The 22940-nt window shown below is 43.5% G+C and overlaps 1 protein-coding gene across 1 annotated transcript; it reads left to right on the top strand.

The window, feature by feature from the left end:
- Nucleotides 1–11160: 11160 nt before the first annotated feature.
- On the top strand, nt 11161–19609 carry LOC125546957 (meiotic drive suppressor JIEYAO-like). Its single transcript, XM_087515631.1, has 9 exons — nt 11161–11202; nt 11952–12131; nt 12233–12307; nt 15029–15535; nt 16267–16593; nt 18882–18979; nt 19082–19128; nt 19205–19266; nt 19601–19609. Exons 1-9 carry the CDS (start codon nt 11161–11163, stop codon nt 19607–19609), a joined length of 1347 nt encoding a protein of 448 aa, XP_087371757.1.
- Nucleotides 19610–22940: the final 3331 nt, after the last annotated feature.

Consider the following 22940-nt stretch of genomic DNA (forward strand, 5'->3'; position numbering starts at 1 on the left):
TCTGGGAACGGGGGTCTCCAGACTTGCCTGCCTGCGGCCTGTGGCGTGGCTGAGCCAGCAGGCCGTACGGCCCATCTTCACCAACAAAGCACCCAAGACCCTCGCGAGGCGGACGACGCAAGACCTCCTCTGGAGTGGCCTAGCTATGGAGGCTCACGAGGATCAGAGATATCAAGGCGAGGTGAACCTCATGAGGCTCTCGTGACGTAAGCCGTGACGATCGACACCAGACGGGCGCCAGCTCGCACAACGTCCTTGTTTCCTCTTTGGTGCAAAGGGGGCAAGCGCAGCCGCGGAGTACCGGGGCCTCAGGCAAAGGTTGCCATTTCGGTGCAACAAGACCAATACCAAGGACTGCAAGACGGAGGTCATCGTGGAGCCCAGAACAGCGTCACCACCAGAACTTTGTGCAGGCGAAGACTACTTTTGTCAAGATAGCTTGTGTTGGGGATCGTAGCAGAAATTTAAAAAATTTCTACGCATCACCAAGATCAATCTATGGAGTAATCTAGCAACGAGGGGAAGGAGAGTGCATCTACATACCCTTGTATATCGCTAAGCGGAAGCGTTCAAGTCAACGGGGTTGATGGAGTCGTACTCGTCGTGATCCAAATCACCGATGATCCTAGTGCCGAACAGACGGCACCTCCGCGTTCAACACGCGTACAGCCTGGTGACGTCTCCTACGCCTTGATCCAGCAAGGGGAGAAGGAGAGGTTGGGGAAGACTCCATCCAGCAGCAGCACGATGGCGTGGTGGTGGTGGAGGAGCGCGGGACTCCAGCAGGGCTTCGCCAAGCACTACGAGAGACGAGGAAGGAGAGGGGTAGGGCTGCGCCAACAGGGGAGGAACTTCATGTGTTGGGCTGCCCCTTTGCCTCCACTATATATAGGGGGAGAGGGAGGGCTACGCCCCCACCTAGGGTTTCCTCCCTAGGGGTGGCGGCAGCCCTAGATCCCATCTAGGGTGGCGGCCACAAGGGGGAGAGGGGGAGGCGCACCTAAGGTGGGCCTTAGGGCCCATCTGCCCTAGGGTTTGCCCCCCTCCCCTCTTGGAGGCGCCTTGGGCCTTGGTGGGAGGCGCCCCAGCCCACCTAGGGGCTGGTCCCTTCCCACTATTGGCCCATGTAGGCCTCCGGGGCTGGTGGCCCCACCTGGTGGACCCCCGGACCCCTCCCGTGTTCCCGGTACACTACCGGTGATGCCCGGAACACTTCCGGTGGCCAAAACCATACTTCCTATATATTAATCTTTACCTCCGGACCATTTCGGAACTCCTCGTGACGTCCGGGATCTCATCCGGGACTCCGAACAACATTCGGTAACCGCGTACATACTTTCCCTATAACCCTAGCGTCATCGAACCTTAAGTGTGTAGACCCTACGGGTTCGGGAGTCATGCAGACATGGCCGAGACAACTCTCCGGTCAATAACCAACAGCGGGATCTGGATACCCATGTTGGCTCCCACATGCTCCACGATGATCTCATCGGATGAACCACGATGTCAAGGATTTAATCAATCTCGTATACAATTCCCTTTGTCTAGCGGTACGATACTTGCCCGAGATTCGATCGTCGGTATCCCGATACCTTGTTCAATCTCGTTACCGGCAAGTCTATTTACTCGTTCCGTAACACATCATCCCATGATCAACTCCTTGGTCACATTGTGCACATTATGATGATGTCCTACCGAGTGGGCCCAAAGATACCTCTCCGTTTACACGGAGTGACAAATCCCAGTCTCGATTCGTGCCAACCCAACAGACACTTTCGGAGATACCTGTAGTGTACCTTTATAGCCACCCAGTTACGTTGTGACGTTTGGCACACCCAAAGCACTCCTACGGTATCCGGGAGTTGCACAATCTCATGGTCTAAGGAAATGATACTTGACATTAGAAAAGCTTTAGCAAACGAACTACATGATCTTGTGCTAGGCTTAGGATTGGGTCTTGTCCATCACATCATTCTCCTAATGATGTGATCCCGTTATCAACGACATCCAATGTCCATGGTCAGGAAACTGTAACCATCTATTGATCAACGAGCTAGTCAACTAGAGGCTTACTAGGGACATGGTGTTGTCTATGTATCCACACATGTATCTGAGTTTCCCATCAATACAATTCTAGCATGGATAATAAACGATTATCATGAACAATGAAATATAATAATAATAACTAATTTATTATTGCCCTCTAGGGCATATTTCCAACAGTCTCCCACTTGCACTAGAGTCAATAATCTAGTTCACATCGCCATGTGATTAACACTCACAGGTCACATCGCCATGTGACCAACATCCAAGAGTCTACTAGACTCAATGATCTAGTTCACATAACTATGTGATAAACACTCAAAGAGTTCTGGGTTTGATCATGTTATGCTTGTGAGAGAGGTTGTAGTCAATGGGTCTTGCCATTTTCAGATCCCTATGTATTTCACAAAACTTTATGTCATATCGTAGATGCTGCTACCACGTTCCACTTGGAGCTATTCCAAATTATTGCTCCATTATACGTATCCGGTATCTCTACTCAGAGCTATCCGGATAGGTGTTAAGCTTGCATCGACGTAACTCTTTACGTCGAACTCTTTATCACCTCCATAACCGAGAAACATTTCCTTATTCCTCTAAGGACAATTTTGACCGCTATTTGGTGATCTAGTCCTAGATCACCTTTGTACCCTCTTGCCAGACATGTGGCAAGGCACACATCAGGTGCGGTACTCAGCATGGCATACCGTATAGAGCCTATGACAAGAGCATAGGGGACGACCTTCGTCCTTCCTCTTTCTTCTGCCGTGGTCAAGCTTTGAGTCTTACTCAACTTCACACCTTACAACTCAGGTAAGAACCCCTTCTTTGACTGATCTATTTTGAACTCCTTCAAAAACATGTCAAGGTGTGCGTTCTTTGAAAGTATCATCAGGCATCTTGATCTATCTCTATAGATCTTGATGCCCAATTTGTAAGCAACTTTATCCAGGTCTTCCTTTGAAAAAAAATAATCTTCAAACAACCATTTATGCTTTCCAGAAATTCTACATTATTTTGGATCAACAATATGTCATCCACATATACTTATCAGAAATGTTGTAGTGCTCCCACTCACTTTCTTGTAAATACAAGTTTCTAGCAAACATTGTATAAACCTAAAAGCTTTGATCACTCCATCAAAACATATATTCCGATTCCGAGATGCTTGCTCTAGTCCATAGAAGGATTTCTGGAGCCAGCATACCTTTTAGCATCCTTAGGATCGTCAAAACCTTTTATTGTATCACATACAACTTTTCTTACTAAAACTGGTAAGAAAACTTGTTTTGACATCCATCTGTAAGATTTCATAATCGAAAAATACAGCTAATGCTAACATGATTTGACGGACTTAAGCATCGCTACGGGTGAGAAATTCTCATCGTAGTCAACTCCTTGAACTTGTGAAAAGACTCTTTCCCACAAGTCGAGCTTCATAGACGGTAACATTACCGCCCACGTCCGTCTTCTTCTTAAAGATCCATTTATCTCAATGGCTTGCCGATCAACGGGCAAGTCCACCAAAATCCATACTTTGTTCTGATATATGGATCATATCTTGGATTTCATGGCTTCTAACCATTTGTCGGAATACGGGCCCACCATCGCTTCTCCATAGCTCGTAGGTTCATTGTTGTCTAACAACATGATATCTAAGACAGGATTATCGTACCACTTAGGAGTAGTACATATCCTTGTCGACTTACGAGGTTCGATAGCAACTTGATCCGAAGCTTCATGATCACTATCATTAACTTCCTATTCAACAGACGTAGGCGCCACAGAAAACATCTTTCTGTGTTGCATCACTCTCTGGTTGAAGTAAAGGTTCGACAACCTCATCAAGTTCTATCTCCCACTCAATTCTTTCAAGAGAAACTCCTTCTCGAGAAAGGACCCGTTCTTAGCGACAAACAATTTGCCCTCGGATCTGAGATAGAAGGTATACCCTACTGTCACCTTTGGGTATCCTATGAAGATGTGTTTGTCCGCTTTGGGTTCGAGCTTCTCCGGCTGAAGCCTTAAGCATCGCAGCCCCAAACATTAAGAAACGACAAATTTGGTTTCTTGCCAAACCAATGTTCATACGACGTCGTCTCAACGGACTTAGATGGTGTCCTATCTAAAGTGAATGCAGCTGTCTCTAATGCATAACCTCAAAATGAAAACGGTAGATTGATAAGAGACATCATAGATCGCACCATATCTCATAAGGTTCGATTACTAACCCAGTGGTGTTCCAGGTGGCTTCAACTATGAAACAATTCCACAATGTCTTAAGTGTTTGCCAAACTCATAACTCAGATATTCACATTGATCAGATCGTAGGAATTTGATCTTCTTGTTATGATGATTCTTAACTTCACTCTGAAATCGCTTGAACTTTTCAAACGTTTCAGACTTGTGCTTCATTAAGTAAATATACCTATATCTACTCAAATCGTCAGTGAAGATGAGAAAATAGTGATATCCACCGCATGCTTCAATTCTCATTGGATCACACGCATCAGCATGTATGATTTCCAACAAGTCACTTGCCCGTTTCATTGTACCTGAAAGCGGGGTCTTAGTCATCCTGCCCATGAGGCATGGCTTGCATGTGTCAAGCGATTCAAAATCAAGTGACTCCAAACATCCATCGACATGGAGTTTCTTCATGCATCTTACACCAATATGACCTAAGCGGCAGCGCCACAAGAAAGTGGTACTATAATTATTAACTCTACATCTTTTGGCGTGAACATGTGTATCACCACGACCGAGATTCAATGAACCATTCACATAGGGTGCATGACCATGAAAGGTATCATTCATGTAAACAGAATAACCATTATTCTCTAACTTAAATGAATGACCGTATTGCAATGAACATGATCTAATCATATTCATGCTCAACATAGACACCTGATAACATTTATCTAGGTTCAATACTAATCCCGAAGGCAGATGGAGCATGCGATGGTGATCTCATCAACTTTGGAAACACTTCCAACACACATCGTCACCTCGCCCTCAGCCAGTCTCCGTTTAGTCTGTAGCTTTTGCTTCAAGTCACCAATAATAGTAACTGAACCGGTATCCAATACCCAGGTGCTACCAGGAGTACTAGTGAGGTACACATTAATGACACGTATAAATTTTGTTGAAGTTGCCAGCCTTCTTATCTACCATGCATTTGGGGTAATTCCGCTACCAGTGACCGTTCCCTTTACAATAGAAGCACTTAGTCTTGGGTTTGGGTTCAACCTTGGGTTCCTTCACTGGAGCGGCAACTGGTTTGCCATCCATGAAGTTTCCCTTCTAGCCCTTGCCCTTCTTGAAACCAGTGGTCTTGTTAAACCATCAACACTTGATGCTCCTTCTTGATTTCTACCTTTTGCGGTCTTAAGCACCGCGAACAACTCCGGGATCAACTCCATCCCTTGCATGTCATAGTTCATCACGAAGATCTAGTAGCTTAGTGATAGTGGCTAGAGAACTCTATCAATCACTATCTTATCTGGAAGTTTAACTCCCACTTGATTTAAGTGATTGTAGCACCCAGACATTCTAAGCACATGCTCACTAGTTGAGCTATTCTCCTCCATCTTGTTGGCTAAAGAACTTGTCAGAGGTCTCACACCTCTCAACACGGGCATGAGCCTGAAATCCCAATTTCAGCTCTTGGAACATCTCATATGTCTTATGGCGTTCAAAACGTCATTGGAATCCCGATTCTAAGCCGTAAAGTATGGTGCACTAAACTATCAAGTAGTCATTAGGACGTGTCTGTTAGGTGTTCATAACATCCACAGACGACGTTGTAGGGGTTTGCACATCGAGCGGTGCATCAAAGACGTAAGCCTTCTGTGTAGCAGTGAGGACACTCCTCGGACTACAGACCTAGTCCGCATCATTGCTTACAATATCTTTCAACTTGGTCTTTCTTTAGGAACGTATTGAAACAAGGAGCTACAACGTGAGCTATTTATCTACAACATATTTGCAAAGACAATTTAGACTATGTTCATGATAATTGAGTTCATCTAATCAAATTATTTAATGAACTCCCACTCGGATAGACATCCCTCCAGTCATCTAAGTATAACATGATCCGAGTTAACTAGGCTGTGTCCGATCATCACGTGAGACGGACTAGACAACATCGGTGAGCATCTTCATGTTGATCGTATCTTCTATACGACTCATGCTCGACCTTTCGGTCTTCTGTGTTCCGAGGCCATGTCTATACATGCTAGGCTCGTCAAGTCAACCTAAGTGTATTGCGTGTGTAAATCTGGCTTACACCCGCTGTATTCGAACGTTAGAATCTATCACACCCGATCATCACGTGGTGCTTCGAAACAATGAACCTTCGCAACGGTGCACAGTTAGGGGGAACACTTTCTTGAAATTATTACGAGGGATCATCTTATTTAAGCTACCGTCGTTCTAAGCAAATAAGATGTAAAACATGATAAACATCACATGCAATCAAATAGTGACATGATATGGCCAATATCATTTTGCTCCTTTTGATCTCCATCTTCGGGGCTCCATGATCATCGTTGTCACCGGCATGACACCATGATCTCCATCATCATGATCTCCATCATCGTGTCTTCTTGAAGTTGTCTCGTCATCTATTACTTCTACTACTATGGCTAACGCTTTAGCAATAAAGTAAAGTAATTACATGACGTTTATGTTGACACACAGGTCATAAATAAATAAAGACAACTCCTATGGCTCCTGTCGGTTGTCATACTCATCGACATGCAAGTCGTGATTCCTATTACAAGAACATGATCATCTCATACATCACATATATCATTCATCACATCCTTTGGCTATATCACATCACAAAACACTTGCTGCAAAAACAAGTTAGACGTCCTCTAATTGTTGTTGCAAGTTTTTACGTGGCTGCTATAGGTTTCTAGCAAGAACGTTTCTCACCTACGCCAAAACCACAATGTGAATTGCCAATTTCTATTTATCCTTCATAAGGACCCTGTTCATCGAATCCGATCCGACTAAAGTGGGAGAGACAGACACCCGCCAGCCACCTTATGCAACTAGTGCATGTCAGTCGGTGGAACCGGTCTCACGTAAGCGTACGTGTAAGGTTGGTCCGGGCCGCTTCATCCCACAATGCCGCCGAATCAAGATAAGACTAGTGACGGCAAGATAATTGACAATATCGACGCCCACAACTGCTTTGTGTTCTACTCGTGCATAGTAACTACGCATAGACCTAGCTCATGATGCCATTGTTGGGGATCGTAGCAGAAATTTAAAAAATTTCTATGCATCACCAAGATCAATCTATGGAGTAATCTAGCAACGAGGGGAAGGAGAGTGCATCTACATACCCTTGTAGATCGCTAAGCGGAAGCGCTCAAGTCAACGGGGTTGATGGAGTCGTACTCGTCGTGATCCAAATCACCGATGATCCTAGTGCCGAACGTACGGCACCTCCGCGCTCAACACACATACAACCCGGTGACGTCTCCTACGCCTTGATCTAGCAAGGGGAGAAGGAGAGGTTGGGGAAGACTCCATCCAGGAGCAGCACAACGGCGTGGTGGTGGTGGAGGAGCGCGGGACTCCAGCAGGGCTTCGCCAAGCACTATGAGAGACGAGGAAGGAGAGGGGTAGGGCTACGCCAACAGGGGAGGAACTTCATGTGTTGGGCTGCCCCTTTGCCTCCACTATATATAGGGGGAGAGGGAGGGCTGCTCCCCCACCTAGGGTTTCCTCCCTAGGGGTGGCGGTAGCCCTAGATCCCATCTAGGGTGGCGGCCACAAGGGGAAGAGGGGGAGGCGCACCTGAGGTGGGCCTTAGGGCCCATCTGCCCTAGGGTTTGCCCCCTCCCCTCTTGGAGGCGCCTTGGGCCTTGGTGGGAGGCGCCCCAGCCCACCTAGGGGCTGGTCCCTTCCCACTATTGGCCCATGTAGGCCTTCGGGGCTGGTGGCCCCACCTGGTGGACCCCCGGACCCCTCCCGTGGTCCCGGTACACTACCGGTGATGCCCGGAACACTTCCGGTGGCCAAAACCATACTTCCTATATATTAATCTTTACCTCCGGACCATTCCGGAACTCCTCGTGACGTCCGGGATCTCATCCGGGACTCCGAAAAACATTCGGTAACCGCATACATACTTTCCCTATAACCCTAGCGTCATCGAACCTTAAGTGTGTAGACCCTACGGGTTCGGGAATCATGCAGACATGGCCGAGAAAACTCTCCGGTCAATAACCAACAGCGGGATCTGGATACCCATGTTGGCTCCCACATGCTCCACGATGATCTCATCGGATGAACCACGATGTCAAGGATTTAATCAACCCCGTATACAATTCCCTTTGTCTAGCGGTACGATACTTGCCCGAGATTCGATCGTCGGTATCCCAATACCTTGTTCAATCTCGTTACCGGCAAGTCTCTTTACTCGTTCCGTAACACATCATCCCGTGATCAACTCCTTGGTCACATTGTGCACATTATGATGATGTCCTACCGAGTGGGCCCAGAGATACCTCTCCGTTTACACGGAGTGACAAATCCCAGTCTCGATTTGTGCCAACCCAACAGACACTTTCAGAGATACCTATAGTGTATCTTTATAGTCACCCAGTTACGTTGTGACGTTTGGCACACCCAAAGCACTCCTACGGTATCCGGGAGTTGCACAATCTCATGGTCTAAGGAAATGATACTTGACATTAGAAAAGCTTTAGCAAACGAACTACATGATCTTGTGCTAGGCTTAGGATTGGGTCTTGTCCATCACATCATTCTCCTAATGATGTGATCCCGTTATCAACGACATCCAATGTCCATGGTCAGGAAACTGTAACCATCTATTGATCAACGAGCTAGTCAACTAGAGGCTTACTAGGGACATGGTGTTGTCTATGTATCCACACATGTATCTGAGTTTCCCATCAATACAATTCTAGCATGGATAATAAACGATTATCATGAACAATGAAATATAATAATAATAACTAATTTATTATTGCCTCTAGGGCATATTTCCAACAGCTTGTACTAGCTGCCCCCCTTTAAATTAGCCCGTCATTGTTGGCTCCCTTCCCGCTCGATATTTGGGAAGAAGACCAGGGCCTCTATAAATAGGACTAGCCACCACCATAGTAGGGGATGGGATCTTGGCTCGAGAGAGAGACCACCCCACACACACAAGCTCACCGAGCTCAAGAACACCTCAACCTCAGGAGGCCGTTCTTCCCTTGTATTGTTCATCATCAGCCCAAGAGGCAATCCACCACCACCACCACACTGGAGTAGGGTATTACACCACAACGGTGGCCCGAACCAGTATAAACCCCGTGTCCTTCTATGTTATGAGTTCATCGAGTTCGTCCGCAAGATCTTAGCGAGTTAGAGCATAGATCGGTTGGAGGGAAAGACTTCGCGCGCACCCCAGTGTTCGAACCTTAAGGGTTTGCTGGAACCCCACACCCCGACAGATGCGTCAAACCTACTCGATGGTTCGAACAGTCATATCCTAGGCCGGTTGCTAATTACATGGATGCAACGGTTGGAAAGAGAAACATGTCCCTTGCTATGCAACCACACAGTGTTTAGGCAAAATTAGATTCCCTATTAATTAAACATAATTAATTAATTCTAACAAAGTCGCTGACAGGCGGGCCTCTGAACATTGACGCGCCATGTGGGCAAGCCATATAACCAGATACGAGGGATGTGACCGTATTTGCACGAGAATGCAAATTAGATGACCACAAAACCGTACTTTTAAAGTTTTAGCATCAAACTGAATATCGAGCGCAAGTTCTATGACTCCCGATGATATTAACTTAAAAAAATCTTCTATACCTCGTGATATGAGCTGTCTGAAAAACAATGAAACTCCTGCCGAGCTCGACAGAGGTTAGGCTTAGTTTGGCAACACAGTTTTCAAAAAATCGTAGTAATTCAAAACCTCAGTTTTTCAATGTGTGGACAATGAATATTTCAGTTTCCAAAGACTGTAGTTTTTCTGTGTTTTGGCAAAACAGCCTATGCGTTTGGCAAGTGCTATTTTACGATAGTTTTGATTGATTGCACCAATCCTAGCTACAATCAATTAGATGATCTGTGTATAGAAACACCCACCCAATGCAAACATTCATGCCATGCACGTCTGGCCACATAGAACCGACAACTAGCTAGCTTTTAGCCCGCTGTGTACGAATGGGCTTCGACCATGAATTGATCTACTTCACGAGCGAGCTTCGTTCGAGTCATATATAATGAACAGACAACCAGATATATGGGTATAAGATTGCTAGAAAAGTAACATGTGCCTGGTCATCACGGGCGCCGGCCGTAGAAGAACTAATAATCTAACTGAAACACTAATACTCGGAAAATATATTGAACTTCGTTTAACGGATATACAACATATTGTTGACGAGTCGAAGGAGGCTGAGCGCTCCCTCAATTTTTTTCGTCTCAGTCTAGAAAAAAAGAGGTCGGGGCCTCTTTTGTAGATACAGCAAAAAAAAAAAACTGCAGCATGAGAGATATCAGGGCATTGTAGGCTGGAGTATTTGTTTCATCCAAACATCTGAAAATATTTTATACCAATTTTTTTAAGAAACCACGGTATTCTAGAAAAACTGCAAAAATACTTTGCATCCAATCCCGCGGCTGCCCCCCCCCCCCCCCCCCCCCCCCCCCCCCGCCGGCATCTTCTCCGGCTGTCGAGAAGGGGAAAAAAATCCCTTTTTTTTCTTCCATTCTGAACAAACGCGGGAGTTCAGCGATTTGATTAGTTGAACCTCCGCTTCTCCGAACAATTGATTGGCGTTTTCCCCCCACCTAGTCGGCATCTGTTGGTGGTGATTTGCATCAAGCAGTGATATTTTTTGTTTAGCCGTTCTTCTGCCACTGTACCTGCTGCTTCTGCTTGTCTTCCAATCCTGTTTCTTTTTATGTCGTTGCCCCCTTGCATGGTGGATGCTTGGGTGACGGAATCAGTATTTATTTGCTGTTTGCAGCTCTATTTGTTTTGAAGTTTCCCCTCGTACCTAGTAAGAATTTTACTGACATTGACAACTGGTTGCGTGCAGGTCGGAGTTGAGGCCTCTAGTTGGGCCAATGTCTACCTTGTCATCCGCTCCATCTACCGTTCCAGTTCAGGTTCCTCCTCTATTTGGTTTTCCAACCTGCATACTGCTTTGCATGCACCTAAAAGTTGAACTATTATGAAAATGGTACACATCTTGGCTTATATTTTGTACATCGGGGATCCGTGTGTATATGTTTGTGTAGGCTGTAAGATCTGTACGCTGTCATTAGTTCAATGCTCAATCACCATGTGTTCTATTAGGTACCAAAATGAACAGTCGCATTTTGCTTACAGAAACAGTACTGGCAAGCCCTCCTGAGAATGCATTATGCGCTAAAGTAATGTACATAAATGGATCAACAAGATCCCGCAAAAAAAAGAAACAGAAAAAATCCCCACAATTTGTAGGATCTGAAAGCTCAAGAGAAACCAAAAGAAATCATATATAGTTAAGATCTTTTTATCTGTATGCTTAGCCAATTCTTAGGAGTCCTAGCATTCTAGAAGTGACCTTGTTTGGAAGATCCAATTCAGATATCAACACTACTCTGATCTATTGTGGCGCGCTGCATTTGATCAAAGATTACTATTTTGCTCTTTCGTATCTGAATAAACTAGCACCTAAGGCTAAGGGTGATCAACTCGGAAAAAGGATACCCCACTGGGTTGCTCATTAGGTCCCAGCAGCCTCTGCTGAATTACATTCAAGCATTCTGCATTCTTTCATATTGTCTAGCTGTAGCACACTAGAATTTGGCATCTCAGCAGGGTGGTAAATTGGATTGGCATAGTAATTCCATCTTATGTTTCCCTTTTTCAGCCAATGCCACTGCAAACGGTCCGTGGAACTGAGGTAGTGGAAACTCTTCGTCATGAAGATAATAGTAAAGGTACAACTGATGGAGCGCCCACAGATGAGCATGACCCATGGGACCCTCCCCATCCTCCTCCTCACCCCTCATTAGCTGCCTTGACGTGTCCTATTCAACATATGAGGGAGGTGAAGTAACTAGCCATGCTCAAATGATATATATCCCACTTCGTCCCTCTTATTACACTTCTTTTTGTGCTGGTTCTTGACTGACAGTTCCTATTTTACAGTACATGCTTCAACTGCAGCGTTTCCTTGCTCATGCAAGAGCTACCAATATAATCGCCCCAGACCGCACTCCCAAGGTTTTTTTTATACTTGTTCATTTTGTATGATTGACTACCATTTGGCATCTAAATAATATTCTTGTTCTTTTTCCTGCAATGCCTTTTCTTGCTATCCTGTATGTTGCAACATTATAAAAATGTGTGTATTTTCATCCGTCAGCTATTATCTGATTGTAACTTTCATCCTAAAGTCTCAAACGTCTCGAAGTTGCTCCTTTAATCCTCAATAGTGTGCGGTTTTCATCACTAAAGTGGTTCTGTCCAATCCAAAGCGGTTCTCTGGCGTGGTGCCTACCTTTTGGCCACACCAGTTTCCGCCATGCTATCAGTTCCCTTAATTTTTTTGTAAAATTGGTAATAATTTCAAGAGATCTAATTTTTTTGGAAAACAAGAAATGCTCTAGAAAAGAAATCCCCAAAATCACATTTCTTGTATTAAAGAACTTCTAAAAATGTAAAATACAGAAATAACTCAATGCTTATCTATATCAATATAAAAAGATCCAAAGGGGCAGATCCAATTAATCTCGGTCATCAAATCATGTCAATCCAACGACCTAGATTGCTTCAATGTCGAGGGCTCAACATGTTTAGCGTGTAGTTAATTTCATGCCAAATATAGTGCTAATCACATAATAACACGCAAATAATATCCTACTTAATATCCGCGTGCACTTAATATACTTTCAAATTAACGTGCATTGCACGTACACATTGACTAGTGGAAACAAAAATACGAGGGCGATTTTTCTTAATTAAGTTTTTTTATGCCCAAACGTTGTAATAAACGTATGGAATATCATGGAGAAAATTCGTGACATGCTAGACATATGGTGTGATGAGACCAGCATGCGTTTTGTGCGGCGAATCCAGGAGTCTGAGGTGAAGGAGGCTTTAAAAAGGATGAAAGGAGGCAAGGCGATGGGCCCTGATTGTATCCCCATTGAGGTGTGAAAAGGTCTCGGGGACATAGCAATAGTATGGCTAACCAAGCTTTTCAACCTCATTTTTCGGGCAAACAAGATGCCAGAAGAATGGAGACGGAGTATATTAGTACCAATCTTCAAGAACAAGGGGGATGTTCAGAGTTGTACTAATTACCATGGAATTAAGCTGATGAGCCATACAATGAAGCTATGGGAGAGAGTCATTGAGCACCGCTTAAAAAGAATGACAAGCGTGACCAAAAATCAGTTTGGTTTCATGCCTGGGAGGTCGACCATGGAAGCCATTTTCTTGGTACGACAACTTATGGAGAGATATAGGGAGCAAAAGAAGGACTTGCATATGGTGTTCATTGACTTGGAGAAGGCCTATGATAAGATACCGCGGAATGTCATGTGGTGGGCCTTGGAGAAACACAAAGTCCCAGCAAAGTACATTACCCTCATCAAGGACATGTACGATAATGTTGTGACAAGTGTTCGAACAAGTGATGTCGACACCGATGACTTCCCGATTAAGATAGGACTGCATCAGGGGTCAGCTTTGAGCCCTTTTCTTTTTGCATTGGTGATGGATGAGGTCACAAGGGATATACAAGGAGATATCCCATGGTGTATGCTCTTTGTGGATGATGTGGTGCTAGTTGACGATAGTCAGACGGGGGTAAATAGGAAGTTAGAGTTATGGAGACAAACCTTGGAATCGAAAGGGTTTAGGCTTAGTAGAACTAAAACCGAGTACATGATGTGCGGTTTCAGTACTACTAGGTGTGAGGAGGAGGAGGTTAGCCTTGATGGCCAGGTGGTACCTCGGAAGGACACCTTTCGGTATTTGGGGTCAATGTTGCAGGAGGATGGGGGTATTGATGAAGATGTGAACCATCGAATCAAAGCCGGATGGATGAAGTGGCGCCAAGCTTCTGGCATTCTCTGTGAAAAGAGAGTGCCACAAAGCTAAAAGGCAAGTTCTACAGGACGGCGGTTCGACCCGCAATGTTGTATGGCGCGGAGTGTTGGCCGACTAAAAGGCGACATGTTCAACAGTTAGGTGTGGCGGAGATGCGTATGTTGAGATGGATGTGTGGCCACACGAGGAAGGATCGAGTCCGGAATGATGATATACGAGATAGAGTTGGGGTAGCACCAATTGAGGAGAAGCTTGTCCAACATCGTTTGAGATGGTTTGGGCATATTCAGCGCAGGCCTCCAGAAGCTCCAGTGCATAGCGGACGGCTAAAGCGTGCGGAGAATGTCAAGAGAGGGCGGGGTAGACCGAATTTGACATGGGAGGAGTCCGTTAAGAGAGACCTGAAGGATTGGAGTATCACCAAAGAGCTAGCTATGGACAGGGGTGCGTGGAAGCTTGCTATCCATGTGCCAGAGCCATGAGTTGATTGCGAGATCTTATGGGTTTCACCTCTAGCCTACCCCAACTTGTTTGGGACTAAAGGCTTTGTTGTTGTTGTTGTTGTTGTTGTTGTTGTTATTGCTAGACATATGGTGGTGATGTGACCTACATATGTAGGCGCTATGTAATTCAAAATTGTTTTCGAAACCATTATGAGAGATGAATGTTGCATGGTATCAAACTATTCATAGTGGAGGGCTCAACTTTGGGTGGCTTAAAAGTTTAGTGCTGAAAGCTACACATGTAATAGCCGAGGGATGAAAAATTGCACTTTTTTCTGATTTCAATGCCATAAAATGCCTTTGTAGAATTCTTTTGCGGTTATGCTTTGTTAGTTGGATAACTGAACTGATTGCCTTCCATTTTCTTTGTACATGGATTGGTCAGGAAACGCTCGTAAAATATTATGGCATATGCGATCGTTTGTCGGCCGTCCTCCAAAAGGATAGTGTTCCATGCTTCCTTCGCATCTTCGAGAAGTATAGGGAGTCCTTCATTTCTGGTTTTGTCATCATTCCACAAACCCTCGACTTAATTATTCTAGAGAATGCCCTGCGTTGTGCTAATGTTGTTTTGGAGGGGAAGTCGCCAAAGCTCTGCGGGGTGCGTGCCAACCCCAACTACATGACCAGCTTTGGGTACTTCCCCCTCCACCAAGCTGCCGAGTCATTCTCCGCTGACATGGTTGAGTTACTGTTTCGCTATGGCGCATCAGCCAATCAGCGCACCTCGGGTAATAAAGTCATTGAGGGCCTCCTCCCACTCCATGTTGCCATCGAGAACACCTGCCAGCATAAGTATCTGGAGGACAACCTATTAGTTGATGAGAACTACAGGAAGGGGAATGTTGAGTACATCTACAAGCTCATACATCTGCTTTGCCTGCCTGAGATGGTTTGTCTTAAATCCCTCCTTACATACTTTGGTTATATAATACTCCCTCCGTTCCTAAATATTTGTCTTTCTAGAGATTTCAACGAGTGACTACATACGGAGCAAAATGAGTAAATCTACACTCTAAAATATGTCTATATACAGCCGTATGTGCTAGTCCATTTGAAATCTCTAAAAAGACATATTTAGGAACGGAGGGAGTAGCAATAAAGAAGTTCAGCTCATCCCAGTTATTTAAATCCACCACTCTTAACAGTGCTTAAGAACTGACAATCTGTGATTATAGTTCAACTCGTGAGATGGATAGTTTACCTTTCAAAACTTCTGATGTACCTATGTCCATAATACAGGAGGCACTGTTATTCTTTAGTCAATGGGAAATGAGTCAAGTTTCTCTGCAAGTATAAGTTTTAAGTTAGTTTTGCCTGCTGACAGAGTTTGATGTCAATCTTTGTTACTCCCTTTGGTTTGGTTCACAAGTCGGGCATGGATTTTTAGGTCTTCAATTTAACTAGGGAAACATGTATTATATTATATATATAAAATATATCTTTAGATTTGTTGTCAAATGTAGTTTCTAACCATATAATTTTTGTGGCATATTATACATTTTTTATTAGTCAAATCAAAGACCTAAAAACCTGTGCCCGACTAATATACCGAGCCGGAGGGAGTATGTATACTACAAGCACTTTAAGTGACAAGCTGTTCTGTATTGGTGACTTGTGCAGAAGATCTTCTTGGACACCACTAGATCGCTTGCAGCTCACACTGATAATGTAGTTGATGAGCTCTGGAATTACATCAAGCAGGGGAAGCTTGTCCCTGCTGCTATTTTGCTTCTTGCAGCTCAAAGGCAATACCGTAATCTCAATGGGTTTGATATCATCAAGGCTCGTATCGAGGATTCTATGTGTGGATTAGGAAGTGGTAAAAATGCCAAGGCAAAAAAGCAGCTGAAGGAGATGAAATTACATCTTATCAATGCATTGGTGCTTGTTAGGATAATTCTCAAAGCTGGTGAAGCTCTTGAGGCATATATTCAAACTCACTCAGAGGTACCACATTTTCATTTCATCACGGTTTTATTGTATTTAGACATCCCGATTCTTAATATTCTAATATATTATGGTTTGGCTTTTGAACCTTCAAATATTGATCATAGTGAGACGATATTGTACAACTGTTCCCTTGCCGAACCACAAGGAAAAGAACAGAGTATCTATATCTCAATCATTTTGTACCTTTCTAGTTTTTTCTCAGGTCTGTTCTATTAGATTCCTCTGACCAGTATTTGGTTTGGATCCATATGGATTTTTGACCTTTGGGTGCCTGTTCTTCGGTTTGAAGTCAGATAGCAAAGTTGTCACTACTCTGAAGCGAGTCTGGTCAATGTCATGTTGTCATGGCGACACTAGGTGTTGTGCAGAAATGAAATAAAATAATAATAGTAATGATAATAATATCGTAGTAACTTAAAAAAGCAAAAATTAAAGTAATTGCACCGCAGCAGTTATCAACTAGCAAGTTTATTGCATAAGGTGATAAACCGACAAACTAATGTGATAGTAGCAAGTTTATGGCATAAGATGATAGACCAACAAAATAACCCAATTTACTAAAAGCCATTCCGATGATCATTCCACTCCCACTCACCATCATCCAACTCCCAAACTCATTGGAGCGCCCCTCCTCAACCATTAGTCTCTTCACCACCATGATAATCTTCAAAGTCAAAACCATCCACATCTTCACTGGCATGTACTTTCCTATTCATATTGGCGTCAACTTACTGCTAATTGGTTGGATCTACGCGGCTCAAAATTGAAGAACGGACGCCACATAGGATTCTTACACAGCTAGTTACCAATTAAGCGCTCACAGGCAGAGGATGAACAACAAAGACTAACTGGCTATGCCCTTGCAACCTTAGTGAGCTGTAATGCTAGGTCCCGTTTGACTTCGCGAATCAATTAGCCAAAATGAATACAGATATAAAGAAGCTCTATGTTAGTTAGCTTACAGAAAGGCATAGCTTAAAAGATGATAGACGAAGAAAGTCACGAAAACTTGTTTCACCTTCCTTCACATGACATGATAGGCTGATAGCTGTATAGGTATTGATGCTACCATCACATACTTGTTCATACTCATCATCCAAGACATCAATAGTACTAGATAGCATCTCCTCATCACAAGGAAACATTTTCATCATCTTCAACGTATGAACATAAGCACTGTCCTATTCTTTTACGTTAAATCATCAGCTAGGATTCGAAAACAATGCATACACTTTTGCTCCATTCATTCTCCCAAAGTTCGTCATGGGTTTCCATCAACTTCTTCTATAGTTGTAGTTTTCACGCAAAGACTTTGTTGAATTTGTTTTTCGGTGCAAATGTCCATAGTTGCATTAAGCTCCGACATTTCAGGCTTCCCATCGCGGTCAACTAGCCTCAGCTCATTGAGAATATGGTGCCCTTAGTATAGCATTCTAAAATGCCTGAAATGTCTGACATTACAACCTCATAGATGTGATGTGTTTCCTGGTTCCAGTTTTTGCTAACTTGCTTGTGCCAAAAATACCAACAAGCAGTTTCCCGAAAGCCTCTTGTTTGTGTGTAAACACTATTTTTTTTAACACCTGTAAACACTATACTTGGCAAAGTGAAGGAAGTGGTGGCAAACCAAGTAACCATGGGTATCAGAATCTTTTTGTCACTAGCGCTGCCTCCTCATCTTATCAAGAAGCTTCAAATAAAATCTCTATAGATCAATGTCCTCTCGCACGCTTGGCTTTGACAATCCACTCCTTCAACTTAATGTCCTCAAGCATTAGGACCAAACAGTTGACAGCACAAGGGGTGCATTATAAGTTTATAACTGAGGATGCTTGTCCATTAGCATCCTTCCCGTTGCCTTGTTATTGCCATGTTGTCCGTAATAATTTTAACCATCTGATCCTGTTGTCTGTAATGATTTCAACAATGTTCCCTACATGCATCTCCTTAATCCTCTCCTCATGCAAGTCCACCAAGTGGCCACACTTTATGTGTTGGCACATAAGATGGCTAGTCTTGTTTGTTGTCAGTGACTTCCATCTTGATTGCTGTCTCCTGGTTACAAACGCTGAAGATTTAATAGCGTCAAGGATAAAAGTGTACTGGTATGTGTCTGTTAAGGACATTTGAGATCTGTAGTGGTAGACATTGCCATTTTGGGTTTATGGGACAGGTTAGTAGATAGCACATCAGTTGAGTAGGCTTGGGTACTTATCAAGTAAATGAAACCAAAATGATAAACTTAATTACTATTGTTACTGGATTAATAGAAGAATTTTATGTAGGCATCTCATGAGGAGGTCCTTGGAGAAGTTTCAGCAGTTCTCCTGAATTGTGATGTTGGTCCTAGTGGAAAAGAAATCTGCATTGAAGACCTTGACTGGTCTGATTATTTCATGCTTTCTGCTTCTATGGTTGTTAACTTTTTGTTTCTGTAGATGATTACTTGCAATATTTTTATTCGTTCTTTTACATGCTCTTGAAGCTGCCCTTATGACTGTGGCGAGCCAGCCGGTATGTTACATGAACATGGTTCACAGTCTGATATTTTAAATGTGCTTTACAAGTTTTGCAAAATAAGGTGTAATAATTCTGTCATGGGAAACAGGGAACACAGGTTTGACCAAGGCAGCCACTGGATCACCTACTCTGGAAGTCAAGGAGAAAAGTGTAAGGATATTTGAACTTGAGTTCCTCTCGATTTTTCTGTTTCTTATTTTGCTGCATGCTGATTATCAGTTTTTTTATGAATTTGTTTTTTCTGTTTTAATTTCTTTCTGCTGTTTACATTTGGTCCTGGAGATGCTTAAGATGCTTTGATTTACCATTTGAGTGCTTTGATTTACCATTTGAGTGCTTTGATTTACCATTTGGTCCTGAAGATGCTTAAGCGCGTATGAAGACCTGAGCAGGAAGGTATAATATCTTGCCAGTCCAAAGCTTCTGGACATGATATGTTGAGGTTGAGCTGCACTGATATCTGTTTGGCAAATTCACTGTGCAGGTTTGCTGAGACGAGCATCGGCTCTCCCTGCAGTTAGTCGAGAAGGTTATCGAGCTGCGTTGTTTTACCCACCATAGTGGATGCTTGATCCTTGTCTATTAATGCTCGCAATCCCGTTATTAATCTAAAACTGTTGTCTGTTTAAGTAGTAGTATATATCTTTCTGAGGCTTGACATGGGCATGGAGGTGTGGAACATATGTCATATTCAGCTTTAACCTTGACTCTAATTCTTATGTAACCAAGCTCAGCGGCAGCCTGAGCAAGATGACTGTAATTGATTTGCATAAAACAAATTTAGACACCGTACCAAGTGTTTGAATGTGCCAGAATTCATTTTCCAGGTATCCTTCATCAGTTACTTTCTTTCTTAGTTTAAAAAATTGAATTCTTTTTTCTAACAAACATGCCATCTTTCTCCATTTCCTAAATCAGCTCGTTTATGTTTCTTGGGAAATCTGATGAACCCAGTTGCCAGGATAACCTTTTGTGCCGTGCTCACAAACTCCTGACTTGGGGTTCAGTCGTGATAAACGGCCGTAACCTTTGAGGTGCACTCGTACATCATCAGATAGCATGTTTAGAAGTGACAAATAAAACCGTGACGGCGGCAATTTATGGATATCATGCCAATAAATGTCGGTCTAAATCTGATTCACAAATTGATACAAAAAGAAAGATAGCATGTGGATAGTATCACACTTAAATTACTCCGATATGCTGGAGTATCCACCTGGTGGCACCTGTTAGAAATAAATTAGCACATGTTTATTGTTAATTAGCAAATGCTAATTAACAAACCGTAATTAGCAAAGGGTGTGTCCAACAGTCATGTCCCTTCTCTCTATTATCAAAAGGCATTCTGGAAGGAAACCTTCGAACAAGCACCTATTTTTCCATCTCTTCCAGATGTACATATATACTTGAGAATTAGAAACAAGGACTAATCTTTCATTCAATCTTGTTTTATTTAACACGTCATCATGCCGTTTGCTCTCCGTTGGTAGTACTTGGTAGACATAGGCCACCACGGCAAGAAATGGAAGTAGGATCACGGCGGTCACTTCAGTTGCCAATAGCCACATGCATGGAGTTAATTACACAATAGTACCACATTTGGGATGGTGATGGTGAATTGGTACCAAGATTGGTAATTTTTACACGTCAGTACCAAGTTTGAGGCTAGCCGTTACAAAAAGGTCTAAATTGTGTATAAACCCGTATTGACGGTGTATCTGATCGACGGGCCCATTTGGCAGGTGCCTACATGGCATGTTTTTTGCAGAAACCCCCCTTACTTTATACGCAATCACATAAATGCCCATTATTTTGGGCGAAAAAGGGTTAATCGAACCCGCGACCTGCAGAAGTGCCGAACAATAACGGAGCGCGCTAGCCACCACGCCAGGTCGACACTCAGGTAAGAAAGCAGGCGAGAAAACTTTTGCACTAGGTTGGACACGTTGGGCCGGGCGATTGGGCCTAGCGAGGGTGCGCATGACCCAAAATTTATCGACGCGTTTGTTCGCCCCTCAGGTAACGTGTTCGGTTTGTCTCAAAAAAAAAGTTAACATGTTCGGTGAGCTAAAAAAAGGTAACGTGTTCGGTCAAGTGTCTTCACGCAGAACCACAAGTATGCACAATTGTTGTGTATCCTCATTTTATTATTCAAATACAGAATTATTAAAAAAAAATATGCCAAACACAGAGGTTTCTTTGAGTTACTCGTGTATTAATTGTATTTTCTTAAATGTGCAGTTAGTTCAAAAGTTGACAACATGTATTAAAAATAATTATGTAATCATAATAAATTCTGGAAATGCATTAAAACTGTTCAACTTTTATTTAAAAAAATTGACGTGTGTCTTCAAATGCAAGAATGATTTTACACGCTAAGTTCTTAATACATGCTGAAATATTTTTTGAAATATGCATTGTCAAAAAAATTCATTGTGTATTAAGAAAATGTCACCATAAATTAAAAAAAGTTCACGTAAAAAATATTCACTATTTGTAAAGAAAGATTCATTGTGCATTAAAAAATTATTCTATGTATGCAATAAAAAAAAGTGCTCAGCGTACATTAATTTTTTTTCATGCGTATTTGAAAACATGTTCATCATATACTAAAGCCTATCTTAAATATGTCCTGAGTATGTGAAAAATCCAGGAGAAAGACCAGCCCAGTGAATAAAAATAGAAGAAGAAAAAATAAAGAAAAAGAAAGGAAGAAAACCTAAAAATAAGCCAAAAGCAGAAACAAAACTAAAGAGAAATGAAATGAAATGAAAAGAAACCTGGGCACCCCTCAAAAAAAAAAACGGGCAACGAATGTGCCCAGCACGCGCGCTAGTAAAACGCGAAACGGAAAAAAACATGCAGGCCTCGCTGGGCCCATCCGCCATATTAGTATAATAAAAGTTTGGCCTGTGTGCAATCAACACCGATGCTGTGGCCGGATGGCTAGGTCGTCCAGCTCTTAGACGACAGGTCGTGGGTTTGAATCTCCCCGCGCGTGATTTTTAGTTTCTGTTGTTTACTTGTCCTATTCGACGGAAACTTTCAAACGAGTCCGTGAAAACTTGCAAACGAAAAACAATCTGTCAAGAGACCTTTTTCTCCCAAAATAATGGGCATTTATGTGATTGCATATAAAGTAAGGGGGTTTTCTGCAAAAACATGCCGCATAGGCACCTGCCAGACGGCCCCGTCGATCAAATACACCATTAATACGGGTTTATATACGATTTAGACTTTTTTGAAACGGCTAGCCTCAAACTTGATACTGACACGTAAAAATTACCAATCTTGATACCAATTCGCCACCACCACCCCAAATATGATACTATCATGTAATTAACTCCATGCATACGATGTGAAGGGTAGTACCGGCATTCCATGTACGACGGCGGGAGGCGCGCACAGCCGCACACGACCCATGGTCTGCGCTCAGAGAGACAGCCATGGCGGCAGGACTTGCCTGCCTACAAAAAACGATCAATCCTGTACTTCCTTTATCTCAAAAGACCAACAACAAAGAGAAGATGAAGAAGAGCAGAGATGCGTCTCAACCCTGGCCTCCTCACTGAATGCGATGTCGCATTCACAAGAACACAGGCCATGGCGAACGCCGAAAAAGAGAGGCCTAACTACCATCAACGCACACCGGCCAAGGCGCGGCCAACGACCAGTGCTGGGAGCGGCTCCGTCCGGCGGCGCGGTGCGGCGCATCCCTGCATGCGGCGTGAGCGAAGTAGCGGCATCGTCAGCTCCCAGCCTCGGCCCGCACCGTTCGTGCCCTTTTGCTCGGCGTCGCAGTCGGCAAACACACATCACGAGCG

Source organism: Triticum urartu, chromosome 3A (genome assembly GCF_056163025.1).
Source record: "Triticum urartu cultivar PI428250 chromosome 3A, HENAU_Tu73, whole genome shotgun sequence".
Taxonomy (NCBI): domain Eukaryota; kingdom Viridiplantae; phylum Streptophyta; class Magnoliopsida; order Poales; family Poaceae; genus Triticum; species Triticum urartu.